Genomic DNA, 26,492 nt, shown 5'->3' with positions numbered 1-26,492 from the left:
TGTTCCTGTCTCTGTGTTTGTTTGCACCAGATAGGCTGTTTAGGTATTCACGTTACGTTTCTTGTTTTGTATTGTTCGTGTTTATTTGTTTATTAAACATGCATCAAAATTACCACGCTGCATTTTGGTCCTCCTCTCCTTGGACGGAAGAAAACCATAACACTTAGAATCACTTTATAAACAAAAGGACCATAACTGTGGCGTGGTGACAGGCAGCGTGACAGCAGGAGCAACAAAGTCTGGATTATACGAATTGGGAGGAAATAGACAGGTGGGCGGAATGGACCCAGTGAGAGTGAAGTCCGCCTGGGATTCGCTCAAGCAGTCCTTCGAAGAGGGTTATAGGAGAATGGAGTTGGAAAATCAACATTGTAAGGAAGAGAAGTCAGTGTAAATAAGGCTGGGGTTAGGCACAATTAGTGAGTATGGCAGTGTTAGGAGTACTGATGACCAGGGGAATGTTTTTGCTAACAATGACATAGCCTGATGACAGGTGTTTTAGGTCAGCAGAGACTCCCATTTAATTAATGGGCCCACTGGAGGCCAAGTTTGAGGGAGTTGCTGTGATGGTGCATGAGGCATATGCGTGCGGAGTGTGCTCAATAGCCTGGGATTTGATGGCACCCAAGAGACACTCCATACTCATCCCAAAATGGAAATTGAAATCGGCTGGAACAATGTTGCATCTTCCTCACGCACAGGCCTCCTGTGCACACAACAATAGCCTTGCCTGTCCTGTGCCAGCCCAGTCAAGATCTCCAGTATCATTTACCGGTCCATCCTGTGCCACCTCCACACCACCAGCCCTGGTGGCAGCTCCAGCACCAGGCTTCCTGTGCATTTCGGTAGTCTCAGGTATCACTAGTGCCAGCAAATCATAGTGCGCTCGCCTGTCCAGCGCAAACACAAGCTTCCTTCTCAGCCCATTTAAATACCTCTCACAACCTACAGTAACCTGTGGATCATGAGAGAACCTTAGAAAATCAACACGCATTAATAACCTATTTATTGAAACTTTATGTGGTGTCCTGTAGTCTCACGCCTGTTCTAACACATCCATAAATGCCTGTTCTGCGCTGTCCTTTAAAGTCTCACGCCTGTCCTGCGCCATTCATAACACATACATAGGGCTGCCAGATGGCCTTCATCTCACTGCGCTAGAGGCATCACCAGACCTGGTTCAGCGCTTCCAGGCTGTGTCTGCATGGAGCAGCCGAGCTGCCAGTCTGCATGGAGCAGCCAGAGCTGCCAGTCTGCATGGAGCAGCCAGGGCTAGGCAGTCTGCATGGAAGCCAGAGCCATCAGTCTGCATGGAGCAGCCAGAGCTTGTCTAGTTAAATGAATGTTAAATAAAACATTAAAATAAACGTAAGAGCCGCCAGTCTGATGTAAACCAAAATGTAGTCTGCATGGAGCAGCCAAGCCATCAGTCTAAATGGAGCAGTTCCCAATCAGTATGGAGCAGCCAGAGCAGCCGAGAATCACCTGACTCTGATTGACAACCGCCCAGGCAGCCAATCTGCCAGAACCACCAGCCAGCCAGCAATCTGCCAGAGCCAACTACCTGCCAAAACCCCCAGTACTGAAGCTTCCTCTCAAACAATGTCCTCTCAGCACTGACCAAATCTCAGCACTGAGCTTCCTCTCAGCCCTAGCTTCCTCTCAGCCCTGAGCCCCCCTCAGTCCCGAGCTACCCCGCAGTCCCGAGCTGCCCCTCAGTCCAGTAGGGCCCTTGGTGGGATTACTAGGCCATGGTGGCGGTTCGAGGGTCGGGATCTAAGGACCCGATGCAGGCAGACTCAGACTTTGTTGGAGAGGGGGCCCAGTACTGAGAGGAAGCTGCCACCTGAGATGAAGCTCATGGGTAGGTAGTGCGGCCGGGAGTCTCCTGGCTGGTTCTCACGCGGATCTGGAAGTATTTTGTGTTTTCTTTATTATTTTGGCAGATCTGAAAGAGACTGGTTGACTTGGGGGCAGATCTGGAAGAATCTGGTTGACTGGCAGATCTAGAAGATCATGGCTGACTGGCGGATCTAGCTGCTCTATGCAGACTGACAGCTCCTTGCAGACTGGCAGCTCTGATTGGGCAGACAGCCAAGTTCTGGTGTTTCATGGTGATTGTTCCAGCTCTGTGTTTGTTTGCACCAGATAGGCTGTTTGGTATTCACGTTACAGTTTCTTGTTTTTATTGTTCTGTTTATTTGTTTATTAAGACATGCATCAAAGCTCTGGCTGCATTTTGGTCAGAAGAAAGCCTAACTGCTTATGTCAGGCTTTATAAAGGGTTCATAAATGTGAGCATCTTTGCATAACTGAATGTCAAGTTGACACAACCCACTATGTTGAATATGATATAAATCTGGGCTTTATAAAGGTGACATGTCAGGTGCTGAAGAATGGCAGGAGGCTCTGGAAGTCATGGAGGAATCAAACTTGTCCTCTGTTAGGGCTGAACAGATCAGGAGACTCCAGCAGCGCTGTAAATAGGCTGGTTTAGGCTGAACTTTATGGCTGGGAGACTCCAACAGCGCAGGAGGGAAGGAAGGCTCTGATAGCGCTGAACAGACAGGAGACTCCAGCAGCGCTGTAGAGGAGGAGGCTCTGACTTTTGTGCTGAACAGGCAGGGGGCGCACTGACAGGCCTGGTCCCATTTGGTGCTGGAACTGGTGCTACAGTTGATCCCAAGCATACGCGTGCTGTGTGCCTGGGGGGGACGTTACACCGGAGACACTGGTACCTTAATGAAAATACTGGACCGTGAAGGTCTTCTGGAACAATGTTGCATCTTCCTTAGTACACAAACACGCACACAACAATATAACAAGGAGCTGTGCTAAAGCACAGTGAGGTCTGGTACATTTTCACTCCCCCAGCAGGTTGTAACCAAGCCCTGGTCTCCAGGATGGGTATGGAGCGCTGTCCCAGGTGCTATTTGAAATCATATTGGCTCTGTCGGACACAAACACAAGCTTTTCAGCACCATTTAAACTCCCTCTCACAACCTACAGTAACCTTTCCCCATTAAGAACCTTCACAGTCTCTGCTTTGCTCACCTCTAACACCGGCTCTGGTTCTGGTCTCCTCCTTGGCTCACGATAAACAAGATAAACAAGGAGAGTTGCTCTGGACTTTATGTGGTGTCCTGTAATTCCTTGGTCATTATAACACATCCATAAATACCGTGCAGGCGCACTTAAAGCTCTTGGCCAGCCTGCCATAACCATACCTGGCTCGAATGGCACGGCATCCAGTGCTAGAGGCATCACTACAGACACTGGAAACACAGTGCGCTCCATGTCACAACACGCCGTGCCTGGGAGTCTCCCATAGCCCCCGGTAAGCACAGGGAGTTGGCCCAGTCTTCTACCTGGGTTAGCCATAGGCAGTCAATGTAAAAAATTTGTTGGGGCTGCTTGTTAGTTAAATGAATGTGTAAATAAAACATTAAAATAAACGTAATGGCTTAATGATGTCTCAAAATGTATTAACCAGCGGAATTATCACTAGCCGCCTCTAAAACAAATCCATTAATGACATGTTAAACCAGGCATTTCATTTAATTTTTTGATTACAAAGTTCTTCCTAAATGTCCAATTCTCCAGTGGTGCAGCCTCTCCCATGACAGCTGAACATTCTGTTGGCTCCTTTGGCTCCTGCTTGTTGAAACATGCTCTTGTCCTCTGCCTGCTGGTGGGTGATTCTGTAACGGCGTTCTTCGTTTGTAGAAAGAGAGTCGGACCGAAATGCAGCGTGGTGGTTACTCATGTTCTTTAATGAATGAAATGACGATACATGAAATAACTAATAAATACAAAACAACAAACGGAACGTGAAACCTAATTACAGCCTATCTGGTGAAACTACACAGAGACAGGAACAATCACCCGAAATACAAAATACAAAGCGAAACCCAGGCTACCTAAATACAGTTCCCAATCAGAGACAACGAGAATCACCTGACTGATTGAGAACCGCCTCAGGCAGCCAAGCCTATGCTACACCCCTAATCAGCCGCAATCCCAATACCTACAAACCCCAATACGAAACACAACATAAACCAATGTCACACCCTGGCCTGACCAAATAATAAAGAAAACACAAAATACTAAGACCAAGGCGTGACAGAACCCCCCTAAGGTGCGGACTCCGGAACGCACCTCAAAACCATAGGGAGGGTCCGGGTGGGCGTCTGTCCATGGTGGCGGTTCCGGCTCGGGACGTGGACCCCACTCCATTAAAGTCAGTACTGTTCCTCCCCCAGTCCTGGGATAATCCACCCTGAGATGACCATGGCCTAGGTAGTAGCCCTCACCCAGAACCCCTCTGAACTGAGGAGCAGCTCGTGACTGAGGGGCAGCTCTGAAAGAGACTGGGGGCAGCCCAGACTGGGGGCAGCCCTGGAACTGAGGGGCAGAACTGAGGGAAGCCCAGTACTGAGAGAAAGCCCAGTACTGAGAGGAAGCCCAGTACTGAGAGGAAGCCCAGTACTGAGATGAAGCTCAGGCAGGTAGTAGGCTCCGGTAGATCCTGGCTGGCTGGCGGATCTGGAAGATTCTGGTTGACTAGCAGATCTGGAAGAGACTGGTTGACTGGCAGATCTGGAAGAGACTGGTTGACTGGCAGATCTGGAAGAATCTGGTTGACTGGCAGATCTAGAAGATCATGGCTGACTGGCGGATCTAGCTGCTCTATGCAGACTGACAGTTCCTTGCAGACTGGCAGCTCCTTGCAGACTGGCAGATCCTGGCCGACTGGCAGATCCTGGCCGACTGGCAGATCCTGGCCGACTGGCACTTCTGGCGGATCCTGGCTGACTGGCACTTCTGGCGGATCCTGGCTGACTGGCACTTCTGGCGGATCCTGGCAGACTGCAAGGAGCTGCCAGTCTGCAAGGAGCTGTCAGCCTGCATGGAGCAGTCAAAGCTGTCAGTCTGTTCAAAGCAGCCAGAGCTGTCAGCCTGCATGAAGCGAAACCAGGCTACCTAAATACGGTTCCCAATCAGAGACAACGAGAATCACCTGACTCTGATTGAGAACCGCCTCAGGCAGCCAAGCCTATACAACACCCCTAATCAGCCACGATCCCACATACTACAAACCCCAATACGAACATACAATATAACATAAACCCATGTCACACCCTGGCCTGACCAAATAATTAAAGAAAACACAAAATACTAAGACCAAGGCGTGACACGCTGATCCATTTTTCATTTTCCATTGGTTTTTGTCTTGTCTTCCTTCACACCTGGTTACAATCCCATTAATTACATGTTGTGTATTTAATCCTCTGTTTCCCCTCATGTCCTTGTCGGCGATTGTGTGATTGTATGTTATGTGCAAGTTATGTTCTGGTGTGCGACGGGTTTTGTACCCACTTTTATTATTTTGTATATTTTGGTTTTCCGAGTTTTGTGAGCACTTATTAAACGACTCCGTTTATACCAATTTCGTTCTCCTGCGCCTGACTTCGCTGCCACCAGCACGCACCCATTACAAATATAATATAATATATACACTTTCATCCAAAGCATCTTACAGTAATGCGTGCATACATTTTTACATATGGCTGGTCCCGGCAATCGAACCCACTATCATGGCGCTGCAATGCTCTACCAAGATACATGACAAGGTTATAAATACTTTGAATCGTGAATTTAATATGATTTATAAACCCTTTATTAAGATGTGCTTATGTCACCCTTTATAAAGCAAAGGTCTTTGACATGTTTGACATTGGTGCTTATGTCACCCTTTATAAAGCACAGGTCTTTGACATATTTGACATTGGTGGTTATGTCAAACAGTTATGCCACATTCATGAACCCTTTATAGAGCATTACATACAGTTATAGATGATTTTTGACACATTTATGTGGTGTTTATGAAGGCTGTATTAAGGCTATATGAAGCATCTATAAAGTGCACGTCATTTGAAGAGGGACCAACTTGGGTCTATTTTGCCTCTGAATAAGTGATTGATTGTAATGATTATGGTTTATATTGACAATAATCAATGTATTATTACAGCCTAAATAATCGCTGAGATTTCATTCCAGAAATGTGTTTCTACATCATAACCTGTGGCAGAACCCAACCAATGTTTATTTTCTTTTATAGAAGAAAAAATACAAATTCATATGTTAGATTAGTTTACAGTAAACCGTAACTGGGAAACATGTCGTGAACTGCCACCTTTATATTGCTTTTTGCCGTGGGTGCTTTGAGAGTGCTCAAGGTTGTTGTCTGTGGCTTTGTTATTACACAAAGTAACTAATCTTCTTGAAGCAGTGGTGCCTAGAAATTACTGTGTAGTTTTGTTCAACAGAGATAAAAAGAAATCATAACAGCGAGTTGGATACACAGGCTTCTATGCCGACACAATGGCTTGGCCTTTTGCCACATCTCAGGGGCAAGATTATCTTCTCTACCCACATTTCTTTAAACGCTCAATCCCCCCACTACACACCTCCCTGCAGACGATCTATCAATTACTCCCAGCTTCTCTGTTGTTAAAAGCTCTGTGTTTTGAAAGACTAATGGGAATAGGCCTCAAGCATAGGCACTTCTCTACTCTCTTCTTTCCATACTCCAAAGGTACAACAAACCTTGACTTCTTTAGGACAGAAGGTTCCTCCCACAGTTAATGCATACTGTGTACGCAAAGTAACTGCAGTGTTGTTTAAAGTGAACAGAGTCATGTAGAAACACCCATACACCTCATGTTGTAGTAAGAGAAAGGGACAAAAGTGTGATCTTCATGTGCTTTCATCTTGGGTATAGATGAAGTAAAACTTATTTGATTGGCAGCATTTGAATTTATGTTTTCTATTTCTGCGATAATGGCCTAGGGCCGCGTTTGAGCACCTTTTGTCCGTGCAGTGGATCAATCAGAGAATAAAAGTTATTCAAGATACATTTTCTTCTCTTTTTCCCTCTACCCTCATTGAAGCTGGAGAAGACACAGGAGTCACAGTATGTTGCCTGAAAAAACTATTGTGCAATGTTTATACACTCCCCCCCAAATATCTTGGCTGCTGTAACGGCTCTCTTTTATCTCCTCCTCTGACGAAGAGGTAGAACAAGGATTGGACCAAAATGCAGCGTGATGATGATTCATGATATTTTAATGAAGGGAAAACTATACATACAGAAACTACAAAAATAACGAATTGAAAATAACGAAAACCGAAACAGCCCTATCTGGTGCAAACACAATGACAGGAACAATCACCCACAAACACACAGTGAAACCAAGGCTACCTAAATATGGTTCCCGATCAGAGACAACGAAAATCACCTGACTCTGATTGAGAACCGCCTCAGGCAGCCATAGACTATGCTAGACAACCCTACTCAACCACAATCCTAATACCTACTAAACCCAAATACAAAAACACACCACAAAATAAACCCATGTCACACCCTGGCCTGACCAAATAAATAACGAAAATACAAAATACTAAGACCAAGGCGTGACAGCTGCCCTTAAGTTTTGCTCTATCTTGGCGAAATGTAAATGCCTCTTGTAGAATTTAATCCGGTCGGAATTGATGTATATCCGATTCATTAATGTTGAAATTAACTGTAGAAATGTATTTTGGGGGGGCAGAGCTCAAAATAATATAATACCCAGCATTATACATTTTTATCATTTTATCAGACGCTCTTTTCCAGAGCGACTTACATGAGCAATTAGACATTTTTCACCTAGTCGGCTTTGACCCAGCAACCTTTCAGTTACTGACTCAACACTCCTAACCGCTAATCTATGTGCCACCCTACCTACCACCCCCCCCCCCTACTGCATGCTTTGCAACCATATATTTGTACAGTTACATTTACATTTAGGTCATTCAGTCAGTGCATTCAACTAAGGTAGATAAACAACTATTGTACATGTAAAAATGTTATGTAACCGTTAATGAGAATGTCGTTGTAGTTGCTTCGCTGGTGGAGAAGCTCGTGGAGGAGCAGAAGCAGATGGGAGCACAAAGCTCCCTACTGAAATCTCCCCTAAACGATTGTTAATTGGAAATAAAATAAAAGCTTTTTTAAATTGAGTAGTTAGCTAGGATGAACGTAACTCAAAGAGCTAGAACTGATACAATTGATTCATTTGGGAGGTACTTGTTCTAATTGAGTTGAAACATGATTACCTGAATATATTTTGTCAATCTTACAATCATTTCTAATGATCTTTTGTCAATTCAATAGTGTTTCAATAACACAGTTCAAGTACGTTGATCAAATAAGAGTCTTGGTGGTTCCAGAAGTCTTCCATTTAATAATGGTGGAAGTCACTGTGTTCTTGGGTATTGTCAATGCTGCAGAAATATTTTGGTACCCTTCCCCAAATTTGTAGCTTGACACAATCCTGTATCGGTTTTTGCTTGGTTTTTGCACTGAAATGCACTGTCTATATAAACTGTGGGACTTTATATAGACAGGTGTGTGCCTTTGTCACGGCCGTTGAAAGAAGAGGACCAAGGTGCAGCGTGGTGAACGTACATTTTCTCTTTATTTGGAAAAGACGCCAAACAAAACAATAAACACTGCAAAACAAACTGTGACACTAAAGGCTATGTGGTGGGAAAAGGGCTACCTATGTAAGAGATTTCCTCTTCTTCCGAAGAGGAGACGCGAAAAGGATCAGAGGACCAATATGCGGCGTGGTAAGTGTCCATGGTTCTTTTAATACGTAAATGTACACATGAACAACTGAATACAAAAACAAGAAACGTGAAAACCCAAAACAGTCCTATCTGGTGCAAACACAGAGACAGGAACAATCACCCACAAACACACAGTGAAACCCAGGCTACCTAAGTATGATTCTCAATCAGAGACAACTAATGACACCTGCCTCTGATTGAGAACCATACTAGGCCGAAACATAGAAATACCCAAATCATAGAAAAATAAACATAGACTGCCCACCCCAACTCACGCCCTGACCATACTAAATAATGACAAAACAAAGGAAATAAAGGTCAGTACGTGACAACCTTAGTATGGTTCGATAGACAGCTGTTCCTGATTGAGAACCCTACCCGGCCAAAACATAGAAATACAAATAATAGAACATAAAATACCCACACCAAATCACACCCTGACCAAACCAAATAGAGACATAAAAAGGATCTCTAAGGGCAGAGCGTGACAGCCTTTCCAAATCATGTCCAATTCATTTAATTTACCACAAGTGGACTCCAATCAAGTTGTAGAAACATCTCAAGGATGATCATTGGAAACAGGATGCACCTTTTCTCAATTCCGAGTCTCATAGCAAAGGGATAGTTAAGTTAATAAAGTAACTTGATGAATTGAAAGGAAGTCCAATTTTCCCCCAAAACCCAACCAAGGTCTGTCTGCAACCAGACAAGTAACAATAATATTTTTCACAGGGGACCCATGGCAGCGTGTAATGGTTTTATGTTTGGCACACTGCGGCACATTTTCATTCTTTATCATTTGGTTTTTCTATCTTGAAAATGATGATAAGCATTCAGGAAACACATTTGGTCAAAACCTTAGAAAACATATTTCAAAGTACTGTAGACTGTAGGTGGACCGTGGCAATCCTCTGTAAAAAATTCCATTATACACACCAGATTAATTCAAAGCCTGTTTTCTTTTTTTTTTTCTCTTTTTTTTTTCTTCCTCAGATAGAATAACATTTTCTCCTCCCGACAATAACAATTACAAAGGGTACCCGGAATGACAATGAAATGTAACCCTTTTTGGCATAGCTGTTAACAATTCACATTGCACTGACAGGTACCAAACGGAGGTAATAATACTTTTCAATCTGCTACTGTGACACTAGCGCTTTAGCCTAGCATCCACAGTCAATGCAATGTAGTCCCCACCAAATCGACAGGGCACACAACCCCATATTTCACTCTCTCCTGTTTTAGTTTTACGTCACCAGTGGTCCTCTCCGTAGAGCAGTGTGATTGGACTACGACGGTAATGAGACTGTATGGTTCCCAGCACTCTGGCACTAAATCTCTGACACCGTTTATGGCACACATTTCCATCTTGCTGCGGAAAAAAACCTTTCACAGTCCACTGCAACAATTAAATAAAGCTGCCCCCTCTTTTCTGCGTTCTCAACAGGTAAGGGAATATGAGGCCCTGCTCGTAGACCTAATTGCATTTCAGTAAATCCGAGGCCAACGGGAGAAATCGATCCCTGTTATACCGTGCATATTGCATAGGCAAACACAACTAGGAACGATGTGCTTGTGTTAAATGCTGCTTTAAATCTTGTACCATCTTTATAGCTGATGTCATCAAATGTGTAAAGTATTTCCACATGAAAAGTAATATGACATTGGGTATTTGAATGAAAAAAAAAGCATTTGCCTATCAAATACTGTATGTACAGTATTCATCAACCATGTAGTACAAGGGCAATTCCACTGTAGCAGAGTATTGCTGAGACTGATTCTTCACTGTAAAATGTATGTCAAACAAAACCAATGATTGCACATTTAAATAAACCCTATAACTATGAACAAGGACTACTTTTAACAAAACGTTTAAAGAACAATGCAGATCAAGGTTTGGTAAGAGAATGACGGCACAAACAGCACACACTGCCATTCTGTTGCCAAACTTTGCATCTGCACTGTTCTTCAAGTAGATGTGTTTTTGTACACTTTTCTGTGGAAATTGTTCAATGTGGTCCTTGTACATATCATTGTATGGTTTGTTAAACCTGATCAATCATTCGATTTTGTTTGGAAATTCATTTTAAAGGGGAAAAAACAGAGTCTCAACGTCACTCTGTTACTGCGAAATTGTCCACAACATATCTCTGTGACCCTGTCAAAATGAATTATCCTCAGTAGCCATGACTCAAGATGAGATTTTCAGACAAATGTAACTATCATCAGATAGGCACAGCAACAATGTATTGAGATGACTCATTTGTGAATTCAGCTTACGTTTCTCTTGAGTCCTTTCTGTGGGTGTAGACTTTGGTATTGTCTTGAGTAAGACATGGACGAAAACAAAGTGATGACTCAGTGTTATATTTTGTCTCGTAACAACAAAACATTCTGGACTTCTGAGAAATTCAGTCCCCAGCTAATGCAGAATGTTTGTGAGTAGGCAAAATGTTTGCTTTTGTGCTGGAGGAGTTCATGTAATTTGGCATTCTGATTGCAAAATAAATTGAAAAGCTTAAGGCAAACGGAAAATTGATGTGAAAGAAGTATCCTTGACAAAATATATTTATTTATTTTGATTTGAGTGAGAGTGTTTTCGCCCACTGAGAAGCTGGCGATGTGATGATGAGATTCATTTGTTCAATTCAGACTCCCATTAGAGCTAGCCATGCTCTGCAGAATCCCTGTTGTGTGGCACCACTAGGAGTACATGGCTCGATTGAAGCATTACATTGCACCCTCACAGATTCTGAGAAATGCAATGCAAATGTGAACAGACTTTGCCATTAAGTCCCTCTTGGTGGATTGCACTCTTTCTGAGGTTATCTTTGAAGTCTCAAACTGTCAGTTTGTATGGAAACTGTCAAACCAGAGTCATATTTCGGGAATTCTGAGATGGCATCCTTTTGACATTGGTGGGAGTACTAGGAAAAAACGTTTGCTGTGGAAAGTCAGAAAATCAGATACTCGTGAGTCCCAGGTCAACAGAACATAGAATGCACCTCAAAATTGTGAATCTTAATGTATTTCCTTGATTCCTCACATTCTCTCACCTCACCTCTTCCAAAGATTGATGATCCGAGGTTCCTCTCCTCAGACGATCTCCTCCAATGCGTTTTTGAGGAAGCAAGGAGAGATAACAGAGCAATTACAATTTAGATTCACCGCTAATGTTGTTTTTGTGGTGTTGGCCATCTCGTCATATATCCGTCCTGAGATGCCTTGAGAGCTTCTCTCCAATGACGGGGACAGACGGGTCTGAATCCACTCATTTGAAGGGGTGTCCACATACTTTTGTATATATAGTGTAGATTGATTCAGAAATGATTGGATGTTTGACTCAATTTGGGAATAGACAATGAGCCTCCAAACTACACTCATTCCCAATGGTTTTGTCGAAATTAAACAATGCCTTTACCTAAATCTGTGAAATGCTGCTACCCTGCCTGGATGAGCAAAACAAATATTCCCCTTAAGAGCACCAAAAATGCCTCATGTTACAGAATGTTGATTCCACTAATGGACTCTGAGAAAATGTTTGCTTGTCTGGGGAGCAAAGCATTATAACTTTTTAGCCCGATCAATAATCAACATACCATCCATCTTGCAATTGTCTGGATCTGGACCAGGGGATGACTGGTAGATAAATAATCTTAAAGCAAGTAATAAAATATCTTCTCTTTTGCATGTTTACGTCAAGTAACGAACACATATTACTACAGCAAGTGCTCTTGATAACATGAACAAAAGATATAAGATAGAAATACAGGTTACCATATAAGTCATATACAGTATATACAAATGAGACATCTCACGAGCTATGACAGTCAAAATGGAAAGGGAAAGAAAAGGAAAAGGGGATGCCTTGTCAGTTGTATAACTGAATGCATTCACATGAAATGTGTCTTCTGCATTTGTGAAGCATATACCCAAAGACAATTCTATGTTTGCATCCCAAATAGCAACCGATTCCCTATATAGTGCACTGCTTTTGACCATGCCCTATGGGCTGAAACAGGGGATAGGGTGCCATGTGGGACATATAATCCTCTCTACCACACTAATAAAACACAGCAGTTCTCTGTTTGTTGTGTCTGTTAATGTTTGTCATTTACGCAGACGCTCTAATCCAGAGCGATTTACAGGAGCAATTAGGGTTAAGTGCATTGCTCAAGGGTACATCAACAGATTTTTCACCTAGTTAGCTCGGGAATTCGAACCAGCAACCTTTTGGATTAAAAGACAGAAATATACCATTAAATTAAGTATAGAGTCAAGACTTATCCTGTATAAATGTTTGGACTGGAGTACTGGAGATATTCATATGGTAGAATCCCAAAATAGCAAGACCTCGAATTATGTGTTAACTTCTTCAGTGAGATGCTGGAATACAGGAGGCTGCCAATAGCAACAAAATTATCCTCATAGCTTCTTCTGTGTGACATTTTAAAATAATCGGTTCAAGGACATACATCCGATGGTGTATTATAAGCAATTAATGGTACCATGATTGTCCTCTAAAAATTTTTTATTTACACAAAGATTCGCTATAATGGGGGGGTCCGGTTTTCCACCAACAATGTCTGTAGTACTGTGGTCGTTCTTCAACTTCTGTGGCGAGAGGGATCGGTCGTTGGTGGGGAAAACTGTTGGTGTGAAAAAAATATATATATATGTTTTCGGCTCTACCCTCATACAAAAAGATATGAAAGCCGTCTGTGTCCTGCATGTGCTTTGTACTGAATCCTCTGTCTGCTTATATTCACACCCTTTCAAAATGTGTTCTCTAAATGAGGTTAGCTGCCGTCAGCAATGCACCACTCCGCTGCCTTCCCAAAATGAAGCCACCAAAACGGAAGTCATTTTTTGCGATGAGGGGTGAGATGGTAATGAATGAGGCCAAAGACAGATTGGGTTGAACAGCCGCATGGGCTCATTTTTTTATTATTTTTGTTTTTATTTTACATTTATTTAACCAGGCAAGTCAGTTAAGAACATATTCTTATTTTCAATGACGGCCTGGGAACAGTTGGTTAACTGCCTGTTCAGGGGCAGAACGACAGATTTGTACCTTGTCAGCTCGGGGGTTTGAACTCGCAACCTTCCGGTTACTAGTCCAACGCTCTAACTGCTAGGCTACGCTGCCGCCCCATTAATGTTTGCTGTAATGCATTTTCTGTTAAAAAGGTAATTGAATAGAAACGCTCGCCTAATATCTGGGCTCATTGGTGTTGTAAGTCTTACATCAACTTAAATGACTGGGAATGAAAGTGTGATTATTCCTATGTGAAAATGGGTCATTAATGAAGGTATTAATGAATGTATTAATGAATGTATTAATGAAAGTGTGATTATTCCTATGTGAAAATGGGTCAGAGTATTAATGAATGTGGGATGATGTGGCCGGATGCCAGTACCATCTCCTGTGCTCATTCTCACTACGCGAAACCAATCCCCATTCATTCAACCATCCATAGATGCTATCTAACTATACACTGAATAGACACCTGAGCTGTGTACGTAGGGCAGCCTCAATCTCAGCAAGATTTACACCTGTTTGATCAGTCTGTCCGTTCATCTCTGCATAGCCCGTTCAATAACTTTTTGGGTTTGTAACTCCACTAGCAGCTCCATAGCTTCTGTATACTTATTTTCACTGGCCTACTGTGGCAACATTGCTATTAGGATTTATTGTCATAGACATAAAAACATTGAATGCTTCATCAATTCAACATCTACCCTGACGGTACCCCATTGGATGCAGAGTAGGCTACTGTGGCACTGTTGGTAGAGCATAGCACATGCAATGCTAAGGTTGTGGGTCCAATTCCTGCTGGGGCCACCCATCAGAAAATGCACAGTATGCCTGTGCTATTATACGTTTCTTTGGATAAGAGTGTCTGCTAAATGGCATATGACACTATATGTCTTTGAAGAAGATGAAATCATATCGAAACTGTTGATCAAAAGTTGCACTGTTTTGACACAATAAAATTTTTCTCTGTTCCAGGGGCCAGTGCAGTGTTCACCCAGCAGCCCACAGACCTGGTGGTGGTGGCAGGTCAGCCGGTGACCCTGCCCTGCTCCATCCCTGGTTACCACGGCATGGTGCTCTGGCTCAGAGACGGCATGGCCCTTGGGGTCAACAGGGACCTCTCAGGTAGGAGAGTCCCTCACTTTACTTAGAATGGTGATAATGTAGCATTCATGAAACATTCATAAATCCTTTATATGCATGACATAAAGAGTCATAATGCCTGTAATAACCCTTAATTTATATTTGATAAATTATGACAGTTGTTATGGAGTGGGTGTTATGTTTAATGCCAATTATAAAGAGCATATAAACATAGGGTAGTATAACTCTTTATGTCAAGCATATTAAGGCATTATGAAGGCTTTATGAATGCTAAGCTAAGGCATTATGAAGGCTTTATGAATGCTAAGCTTTTTTTGTTTTTACTTGGCTTTATCTTTCTTTTCTCCTCTCCCGATCAAACTCTTTGTCTACCTCCCTCTTTCTCTCTCTATTTTCCTCGAGCAGGGCCACTTACCTTTTAGTTTTTCTACTACTCTCTCTTCTCCATCTCTCTTTTTTGGGCAAGGCTTTCAGTCAATCTGTTTTTTTTGTTTTCTCTTTCCTCGCCTTACTCGTCTTCCTGTCTAGCTCTCTTTCTCTCTGTATTAGCCTTCGTCTCACCTTCTTATTGCGCTCTCTTCCTCTCTTTCCTTTCCTCCCTCACTCGTCTTCCTGTCTAGCTCTCTTCCTCTCTTTCCTTTCCTCCCTCGCTCGTCTTCCTGTCTAGCTCTCTTCCTCTCTTTCCTTTCCTCCCTCACTCGAGTGATTCCCTTACCTGTCTTCTTATCAAGCTCAATTTCTCTCTGTGTTCAACATTTCTCCTTTTTTCTCTTCCTCTCCTTCCATCCTCTGTTGAACACAGCCTTTTTACCCATACCCTCCATTTCTCTCAAGGCCCATACCATCCATCTGTCTGTCCATCTCTCTCTTTTGCGCTCTTACCCTTAGCAACTGTTTCTTTGTCAGAGTTTCCTATTGTTGTTGTGTCACTCACATGTCCATTGATCTGCACTTTTCCGTTCATTACTTTCATGTAATTAAAAAAAAATCCATACATGGTCCTGTCATCAAAAAGGTAGCTGTCACTTGTCACATCTGGACAAATGACAGAGCAACGCCACAGAGTAATGGAGTATTTAGAGTTTGATCATTCATTAAAAGAGCCACTTCACATGGCACAAGAGTCACAAACACACTGTTTGTGTTATTGCTGCTTTCAAAGCTCTCACAAGTGTTTTGAATATATTTCATGGTTCGCATTAATCAGAACACTCTTGTGAATTATTAAGCAAAGACAAATTAGGGGTTCACATGGCAACAGGCTTTTTGAATAACGTGAGAGAAACTTGGGGGATTGGGCACAATCACAAACATCAAATTGTCATAAGTGCAAATGATAAGGTAAATGGCCAATATTGCTAGAGTTTAATCTGTGGAGGATCCACACTCTAAATGTTTTCATTTAGAGGCAAAAATAACAAAAATGAATTGTTTGGCTCTTAGGCCATTGTCAGTGTGTGTTGATTACTGCTTGAGTACCTTTATGTTTACGCCATAATTGTTTTCTTTGTTGTTTTCAAATGATCCTACTCCTCTGCGTTAGTAATCTTACGACACTGCAGTTGTCACATGAGAGGTCGTTGAAAATTTACATTACAGCCAGAAAAAAAAACATTTCTCAATCTCGCAGAATACAGTAAACTCAACGAGCCCTCCAAACTGCATCTGGGTTTTAAAAAAAAAAGTGAACATTTGAAAGTTGCAGCAATTTATCGTAACATCTGCTGCTCCGGCAGATGGTTAAATTGTGTTTTGCTCATTTCCAAAGCGGCAGAGAGTCTCCTTCCCCCAATCTTTCCTCTGGCTGTTTTGAAGACCATTCTGTCGCTCTGATGGCTGCCTGAGGAAATCATTCCCCACAATCAGCTTTCAAAGCTGTGTGGGGAACACTGCACTGGCCCCTGGAACAGAGAAAAGGGTTATTGTGTTGTTTGGATACTGAAGGTAGAATGGCAGTCAAATACTAGATGAATCGACATTAACAACCCACCTTGGAAACAATTTGACCCAATACATGTATTTGAAGAGATGTGGTGCACGGCACACTCGACTAGATAAACTCTTTGAATAAAATGTTAAATAACATCAAAATAAAATAATACACCTGCTTTTACAGTATGGCAAAATAGATCACAGTTTGGGTACAATGCCATTTCATCAGATTTATTTTCTTCTCTTAGGACTCGTGCTATGCTAATCTGTTACATTGTCTTCCCCTGTGTAGACATTGTCTGCTTTTGCCTCAGTCGCCTGTTCTATTTCGTCATGGACAGAGTTTCCATAATTGGGCCTGGGAGAACAATCCCATTACGTCCATACAATCCCACTCCACATCCTTTTAGCAGCATCCTGGGACCCATCGCCACCAAACATCACTTTCAGCTAGAGAGAGAGAGAGAGAGAGAGAGAGAGAGAGAGAGAGAGAGAGAGAGAGAGAGAGGAGAGAGAGAGAGAGAGAGAGAGAGAGAGAGAGAGAGAGAGAGAGAGAGAGAGAGAGCGAGAGATACACATTATTTTTGGTGGATCAATGACAGAGGGGACAAGTGTGAACTGGAAAGGTTATCTCCCGGCCGTGTGAACTGTGGACAGTGTTTACTCTTAGTGACGACAGGAAAATCTGACGTCTTAGCCAATGCAACAGTTATGAGAGGGGAGACAGCAGGGCTACATACTGACAATGGAAGAAAAGATCAAGCAGTAAGGGATAATGGCGCTTAAAGTTAATATAATAACATAATTAGCATAATTATTAGCATATTTGACTAAATAGGATATATTATGGCAATGAAGTGGTGTGTTAAATCAAAGGCTGAAGTCAATGAAGGAAAACCAGATTTTTAAATGCAAATACAGAGCGATGAAATGGTTTTCGAAAGAAAGCTGAGGGAGGGGTTTGACTGTCAATGGCGTCGGCGCTGCTCGAGCCTCTTGCTTTCTCTCCGTCTGTGATTTGCACTCTTCCTTTTACCACTCTTTTAATTGGAGCGAGGGAGTGGTCACTTTGCATGTGTCCTTTACCTTCTCTCCCGTTTCCCTTTGATCTGGCTCTACTCAGGCTGTGTCCTAAATGGCACTCTATTTCCTCTATAGTGCACTGCTTTTGACCAGGGCCCTACACTCTGGTCAAAACTACTGCACTATTTAGGGAATAGGGTGTCATTTGAGATGCGGACAGAGAGTGTTCATTGCCGTTTTCTCCCATTGATGTGTCAGTTAGGTGCCTCCTACATACTGAAATACATCACCATCCACCTAAACCCTCCTCTCAAACTAACTAATCCTGATGGATCCATCGCCTCTACAGAGGTTATAACTAGGGCTATTTTACATTGTTTGCCATAATTGAAAAGTATTTGTCTTCAGTTTCTTCAGCTATTCATTCCCATTTCGCCTGGGGACATTAATCTAACACTTGATCTCGGGTCTTAATGGTTTTCTGGGTCTACACTTTCTCTCTCCAACACCCCGAGAGGGAAAATTGGTTTCCTCAGGGATATTTAAATGTATATTAGTATTTCCTGAAGAATTTATTTTATTTCATGTTTATTTAACTAGGCCTACCAAAAGCCAAAAGACCTCCTGTGGGGATGGGGGCTGGGACAAACCACACATCACAACAAGAGAGACAACACAATACTACATGAATAAAGACCTAAGACAACAACATAGCAAGGCAGCAACACAACATGACAACAACATGGTACCAAGACAACATGGTAGCAGCACAAAAAATGGTACACACATTATTGGGAACAGACAACAGCACAAAGGGCAAGAAGGTAGAGACAACAATACATCACACAAAACAGCCACAACTGTCAGTAAGAATGTCCATGATTGAGTCTTTGAATGAAGAGATTGAGATTAAACTGTCCAGTTTGAGTGTTTGTTGCAGCTCGTTCCAGTCGCTAGCTGCAGCAAACTGAAAAGACGAGCAACCAAGGGATGTGTGTGCTTTGGGGACCTGTAACAGAATGTGACTGGCAGAACGGGTGTTGTTTGTGGAGGATGAGGGCTGCAATAGATATCTCAGATAGGGGGGAGTGAGGCCTAAGAGGGTTTTAAAAATAACCATCAACCAGTGGATCTTGCGATGGGTATACAGAGATGACCAGTTTACAGAGGAGTATAGACTGCAGTGATTAGTGTGGGAATGGGAACCTCCCCAGAAAGGAGAGACAGGTTTAAAAGGTCAGAGATATGCTTGGCGATGAAAGGGGCAACAAACTTAAAGAAGAAAGGGTCTAAAGCATCTGACCCAGATGTTTTTTGGGGTCAAGTTTCAGGAGCTCCTCCAGCATCTTGGACTCATTGACTGCCTGCAGGGAGAGACTTTGTAGCGGTGCAGGGGAAAAAGAGGTAGAAGCATCAGGGATAGTCACATTAGACGGGGTGGGAGATAAGGAGATGTTGGACTGGCAAGGAGGCATGGCTGAGTCAAATAGGAATCCTGACTTAATGAAATGGTGATTAAAGAGCTTAGACATGTGCGTCTTGTCAGTAACAACCACATCATCAACATTAAGGGACATGGGCAGCTGTGAGGAGGAGGGATTATTCTCCAGGTCTTTAATAACCTCTTGAAACTAGGGGGCACCATTTTTATTTTTGGAAAAATAATGTCTCAAAGTAAACTGCCTATTTCTCAGGACCAGATGCTAGAATATACATATAATTGACAGCTTAGGATAGAAAACACTCTAACGTTTCCAAAACTGTCAAAATATTATCTGTGAGTATAACAGAACTGATTTTGCAGGCGAAACCCTGAGGAAAATCCAATCAGGAAGTGCCTCGTTCCTATGCACCCCTATTGGCCATTGAAAGGTATATAAACCAGATTCCTTTTTCTACGTATTCCCTAAGGTGTCTACAGCATTTTGACGTAGTTTCACGCCTTTATGTTGAAGAATGAGCGTAAATGACTACATTGCGTAAGTGGCCAGCTGAGGGCTCCCAGAGTGATTCTTGCGTAAAAGATAGAGGTAGTCATTTTTCCTCTCGCAACTACTGACAAACCAATTGTCCCGGTTAATATATTATCGAATAGATATTTGAAAAACATATTGAGGATTGATTATAAAAAACTTTTGCCATAATTTTGTCGTGACCGCTATTTCCGGTGGATTTCTGAACATAAAGTGACCAACAAACTGAGGTATTTTGGGTATAAAAATAATCTTTATGGAAAAAAAGGAACATTTGCTGACTAACTGGGAGTCTCGTGAGTGAAAATATCCAAAGCTCATCAAAGGTAAACGGTTAATTTGATTGCTTTTCTGATTTTCGTGACCAAGCTTCCTGCTGCTAGCTGGATATAATGCTATGCTCGGCTATCGATGAGCTTTCTCAAACGCTTGTCTTGCTTTGGCTGTAAAGCATAATTTCAAAATCTGAGATGACAGGGTGATTAACAAAAGGCTAAGCTGTGTTTCACTATATTTCACTTGTGATTTTATGAATATTAATATTTTCTAGTAATATTTTTGGACCGTTGTGCTATGCTAATTAGTGTAGTTGGTGACAATTCTCCCGGATCCGGGATGGGTAGTTCCAAGAGGTTTTTAACCGTTTTCCAGACCTTATTGGGGTTAGACCCATACAGATAGTACTGCTGCAATTCTTGAGGTGGAGTAACTCTGCAAGATCACAGTCGAACCAGGGGCAGAACCTGTTTTTAATTTGCATTTTCTTTACGGGGGTCGTGTTTGTTAACAATACCACTGAAAATATAAAAAAAGACGGGCCAAGCGTCTTCGACAAAGGGGATCAAGCTGATTCTATACCATTTTACAGAGGCCAGTTCATGAAGGAAGGCTTGCTCATTCAAGTTTTTTAGCAAGCGTCTATGACAAATCAGGACAGGTCGTTTCACTGAGCAGAATCATGTCCCTCGCAGAAATAGAAGTGACTACATGTGCTGCTAACTCTTTACATGAAGGTACCCTTTACAAAGGGTTTAGAAAGTGTTTATGCCCTAATGTAAATGTAACCCACATGCTTTGTGAGAGGGTCAAATCAAATTATCCTATGAGGAAAATTTTTGTTCTGCATCCTATTAACATAGGTTTGTCTGACTACTAGGATTAGGCCTTATACGTAGGCGTCTGTCATATTATGGAGTCGGTCTCTCCTACTCAACTCACTTACGCCTCCCCATACACTACTGCTTGGTAAAATGCTTATGGATGATTCAGTCTTGCCATTGATCCATGGGCAGTGGAATAAACAGCAAATAGATATTACATATCTCTAATATTTTTTTAGACGGGGTTATAATAGCCATTACTGCACACACTGGACTAGACGCAATTGGCAATGGGAGAATTGAGTCCGCTCGTCTTCTGACAGTGGCTAATTTTTTTTTGTGGAAGACCAAATTAAATTTGAAGAAGAAAAAAAGAAATGTCACCCTCCTTTCTCCTCTCAGCTTCCAATGCTATTTGTAGGTGAACCGAGAAAGTAATTACTGTACATCTTTCTCCTGTGCTAAAGACGTCTTATCTTAAAGGAGTGGAAAGCAACAATAAAGCAGCCCACATCACATATATAATTGTAGTTGTGTGTGTGTGTGTGTTCTCCATTGTAATTGTTTGGGTGTGTTCTCATGAAAGGAATAACAATCTCGATCTGGAAAACCAAATGTTCTTTAATTTTGTTTCTTTTTTACTAGTAGTCATGACAATCCATAGCCCTGGATAATTGGAAACGCTAGCGTGTGAACTTACATAATGAAGATGTGGTTGTGTGTGTGTGTGTGGGTGTCTGTGAGTGTTTGTGTACATGATCGTGTGTGTGCATGAATGTGTGTGTGTGCATGCATGTGTGTGTGCGGGTGAGTATGTGTGTGGGTATGTGTGTGCATGCAGTGATGCGGGAGTAACAATGTGTGTTCTTGTGTTCCAGGCTACCCACGCTATGACATTGTGGGAGACCACAGCAAGGGAGAATACCACCTCTTGATTCAGAGAACCGAAATGCAGGACGACGCCTTCTTTGAGTGCCAGGCCATCCAGGCAGCTATCAGAACACGCCCCGCCCGACTAACTGTGCTCGGTAAGACACAGCTACAGTACTATTAGATTACGTTCAAGATCATTGAACCATTGTGTGTATGTTCCGCAAGGTTTAGGTTAATGGGAAAGCCAACTACTGTATCTCAAGTTGATGGTACATATAGGTGAGATATCTGAGAGTGTGTTGAGTGAACTTCCTGTTCATGCCGCATAACACATTACACTTGCAAAACGGTTTCAACCTGTTTCACAGCAGGTAGGACAAATGGTAGATCTGGGGAACCTGAAGAGAGTGCATTTTAGAGGGTTAAGGTTGCCTTCCGTATTGCACCTATTCCCTTTATAGTGCACTCCTTTCAACCATAGTAAAATGGTACCTGGTCAAAAGTAAGTGTACTAGGAACTGGGTGCCGTTTGGAGGGCACACTTGAAGTGAGTGATAAGAAGGGATAGGGGGAAGAAAATGAGAAGAGTTAGGAATATAGTAATATTGAAATTGCTCAGTAATCATTTGAAAAGGGGGATGGGACAGAACATGAATTGGCTAGAGATAAATTATGGGTGTATCCTCAAATCAGGCCTAATCAGGTGATGCCAAACTGCCCCAATCTGTTTTCTATCAACCATCATTTGGGCTGGAATCGATGGAACCCTCCGATGCAAACCCTTCTGTGCCTTGGGCTGAGGCAGGGGAGGAGCACCCTAATTAGAATTATCGATTCATCCTCCCTTGTTTAAAGCATGATGTATTCTAGAGGTATCAGTTCATTATTCCCTCCCTCAGTGGTAACATTTTTGCCCACTAATCTAAAGCTGGTTACTTAGTGGGGAGGTCAAAGGGGGGAGAGTTAAGATGTTGGCGATCCGGCTCCATTAAAATGATTAATTATAGATAACAAGGACTTTTATATTTATTTCCGGGTTGGGATGGTGGGAGAGAGAGGCAAATCATCCTCCTCCCCAGGCCTAGCCATTAGCCTGACATTTAATCCCAGACAAATCGTCTCGCGTTGGAAAAAAGTTGCACACCAAGCTACCAGCAGCCCCGTAAGGTAATGAAGTTAATGTATGGATGGACGCTGTCAGGGTCAATCACCGCCTTTCACTTCTCCGATGCTGGAGACAGCCAACCGCCAAAGCATATGACAGCCTCTCCTTGTTGTGCTCTCATAACCAGAGTGGATAGTTTACCATTAATCCCAACTCCAGCTTCGATGTTTTTTTTTGGGGATGTTGAAGGTAGGTGATAGACATACTGTGGGATTCCTTTTTTAACCCTGTTATTTGAACATGTATAATATACATTGCAATACCCTCCCAATACAATGTCCCAAACTGCACAAGTGCTCTGTGTTCATACACAGCATTGGTAATCCATTACACAAGTTTTATGTGCTGCATGAGACAAGGCAGTGCTGTTTCCATAATAGCCTGAACTTTCTTTCTCACACTCATGGTAAAATAACTCTACTTGCCGACCCACAATAATATCCCAACACACTACAGCCTGCCTGGACCTGAACTACAGATAACCCAAGGGACTGTAAACAACACCGAAACCAGAGACCCTTGTGAATCCATGCATTATCGCTGGGATGAAAATGCCCTCTACCGGTGGGTAAACATTGAACCCCATCTAAGAGTGGCCGGGTGGCGGTGGCACTTTTGAATACGAGAAAGTCCAGGGACACGGTCCAGAGGAGGGGCCCTTGAGGCTAATTAGATCTGTAGAATCCCCCCCAAGCGTTCAGGGGACCCACCGCCACCAATTACCGGGCTAAAAGGGGATAGCAATGCACTATCAGAGGTCACGGATGCTTTAAATGGCTTTGGAGACTTAGTGGGCCGTGAGCTTCTTACAACTGCAGGTATTCAGACATACATGGCCACCAATTAATTGAACAACATGGCACAAGAGTTGCCTCGATCAGTAACGTCTTCTGTTGACCAGATGCTTTCATAAGCTGAGCATATATATATATATATACATATTTGTAACTCAGCAAAAAAAGAAACGTCCCTTTTTCAGGACCCTTTCAAAGCTAATTCGTAAAAATCCAAATAACTTCACAGATCTTCATTGTAAAGGGTTTAAACACTGCTTCCCATGCTTGTTCAATGAATCATAAACAATTAATGAACATGCACCTGTGGAATGGTCATTAAGACACTAACAGCTTACAGATGGTAGGCAATTAAGGTCACAGTTATGAAAACTTAGGACACTCAAGAGGCCTTTCTACTGACTCTGAAAAACACCAAAAGAAAGATGCCCAGGGTCTTTGCTCATCTGTGTGATCGTGCCTTAGGCATGCTGCAAGGAGGCATGAGGACTGCAGATGTGGCCAAGGAAATAAATTGCAAAGACAGAGCTACAGGGAGACAGGTTGGACAGCTGATCATCCTCGCAGTGGCAGACCACGTGTAACAACACCTGCACAGGATTGGTACATCCAAACATAACACCTGCGTGACAGGTACAGGATGGCAACAACAACTGCCTGAGTTACACCAGGAACGCCCAATCCCTCCATCAGTGCTCAAACTGTCCTCATTAGGCTGAGAGAGGCTGGACTGAGGGCTTGTAGATCTGTTGTAAGGCAGGTCCTCACCGGCAACACGGCAACAACGTCGCCTATGGGCACAAACCCACCGTCGTTGGACAGGGCTGGAAAAAAGTGCTCTTCACTGACGAGTCGCAGTTTTTTCTCACCAGGAGTGATGGTTGAATTTGCGTTTATCGTCGAAGGAATGAGCGTTACACTGAGGCCTGTACTCTGGAGCGGGATCGATATGGAGATGGAGGGTACGTCATGGTCTGGGGTGGTGTGTCACAGCATCATCGGACTGAGCTTGTTGTCATTGCAGGCAATCTCAACGCTGTGCGTTACAGGGAAGACATCCTCCTCCCTCATGCGGTACCATTCCTGCAGGTTCATCCTAACATGACCCTCCAGCAATGCAGTGCCACCAGCCATACTGCTCGTTCTGTGCATGATTTCCTGCAAGACAGGAATGTCAGTGTTCTGCCATGGCCAGCGAAGAGCCCGGAACTCAATCCCATTAAGCACATCTGGGACCTGTTGGATCGGCGGGTGAGGGCTAGGGCCATTCCCCCCGGAAATGTCCTGGAACTTGCAGGTGCCTTGATGGAAGAGTGGGGTAACATCTCACATCAGGAACAGGCAAATCTGGTACAGTCCATGAGGAGGAGATGCACTGCAGTATTGCTTTTTGAATTTGGCGCCTTGCAATTTCACTGGACGTTGGCCAGGTGGGACGGTAGCGCCCCACACCCCCTAGAGAGGTTAACAAGAACTACATTTTTAAACCGATGTATAACACTTGTATTTCTTATGAATCTTTACTATGACGATTTCTGTATTTTGAATTTGGCGCTCTGCAATTTCACCAGATGTTGTCGAGGTGGGTCGATAGCGGAACGCCTGCGCCAGAAAGGTTAAACCAGTTATGCATTAGGGGGCGCTATTTTAATTTTTGTAAATAATATTTTGTCACGAAAAGATGCTCGACTATGCATATAATTGACAGGTTTGGAAAGAAGACACTCTGACGTTTCCAAAACTGCAAAGATATTGTCTGTGAGTGCCACAGAACTGATGTTACAGGCGAAACCCAGATAAAAATCCAAATGACTTTTTCCACGTTTTCCCCAAGGTGTCTACAGCATTGTGACGTCTTTTTAGGCATTTCCCTTGAAGAATGGCTGTAAGGGACCATATATGGCATGTGGTCACATGGTGTCTCCCGCAGAAAACCTTGCGTAAAATACTGAGGTAGCCATTTTTCCAATCGCTTCTTATGAGAAACCAACTGCCTCGATGGATATATTATCAAATATATTTGTTAAAAACACCTTGAGGATGGATCCTAAACAGCGTTTGCCGTGTTTCTGTCGATATTATGAAGCTAATTTAGAAAAAAGTTTGGCGTTATAGTTGTAGCATTTTTCGGTCGATTTCTCAGTAAAGCGTGGTGAAGAAAAGGGAGCTTTTTCGCCTACAAAAATAATATTTTTGGAAAAAAGGAAAATTTGCTATCTAACTGGGAGTCTCCGGAGTGAAAGCATACGAAGTTCTTCAAAGGTAAATGATTTAATTTGGTTGCTTTTCTTATTTTTGTGAAAATGTTGCCTGCTGCCAGCAGAGCCTAGCATAGCATTATGCCATGATAAACTTACACAAATGCTTGTCTAGCGTTGGCTGTAACGCATATTTTGAAAATCTGAGATGACAGTGTTGTTAACAAAAGGCTAAGCTTGTGTCTGAATATATTTATTTCATTTCATTTGTGATTTTCATGAATAGGAAAAGTTTCTAGGGGTATTTATGTCCGTTGCGTTATGCTAATGCGTTTGAGGCTATGATTACGCTCCCGGATACGGGTTTGCTCGTCGCAACTGGAATCATTATTCTTCATTTTTCAGAAAACAAGCCTGAAACAACGTTTAAAGCCTTTTGACATCTAGTGGAAGCCATAGGAACTGCAGTCTGGGTCCTAACCCATTAGAAACGCTATAGGCATTCAATTGAAAATGCCCACATCAAAGAAATCCCACTTCCTGGATGGATTTTCCTCAGGTTTTACCTGCCATATCAGTTCTGTTATACTCACAGACCTTATTTTCATTGTTTTGG

The 26,492-nt window shown here is 42.8% G+C and overlaps 1 protein-coding gene across 1 annotated transcript in view; it reads left to right on the top strand.

The window, feature by feature from the left end:
- LOC118390918 (kin of IRRE-like protein 3) overlaps positions 1–26,492 on the top strand; it is a 264,822-nt gene that overhangs the window by 136,435 nt on the left and 101,895 nt on the right. Inside the window, exons 2-3 of the mRNA XM_035781736.1 lie at positions 14,690–14,839; positions 21,725–21,874. Coding sequence (XP_035637629.1) covers positions 14,690–14,839; positions 21,725–21,874 — 300 coding nt within the window. The remainder of the gene's footprint in view (positions 1–14,689; positions 14,840–21,724; positions 21,875–26,492) is intronic.

The sequence above is a fragment of the Oncorhynchus keta genome, chromosome 12 (genome assembly GCF_023373465.1).
Source record: "Oncorhynchus keta strain PuntledgeMale-10-30-2019 chromosome 12, Oket_V2, whole genome shotgun sequence".
NCBI classification, from domain to species: Eukaryota; Metazoa; Chordata; class Actinopteri; order Salmoniformes; family Salmonidae; genus Oncorhynchus; species Oncorhynchus keta.
This window is presented reverse-complemented; position numbering and strand designations above follow the sequence as displayed.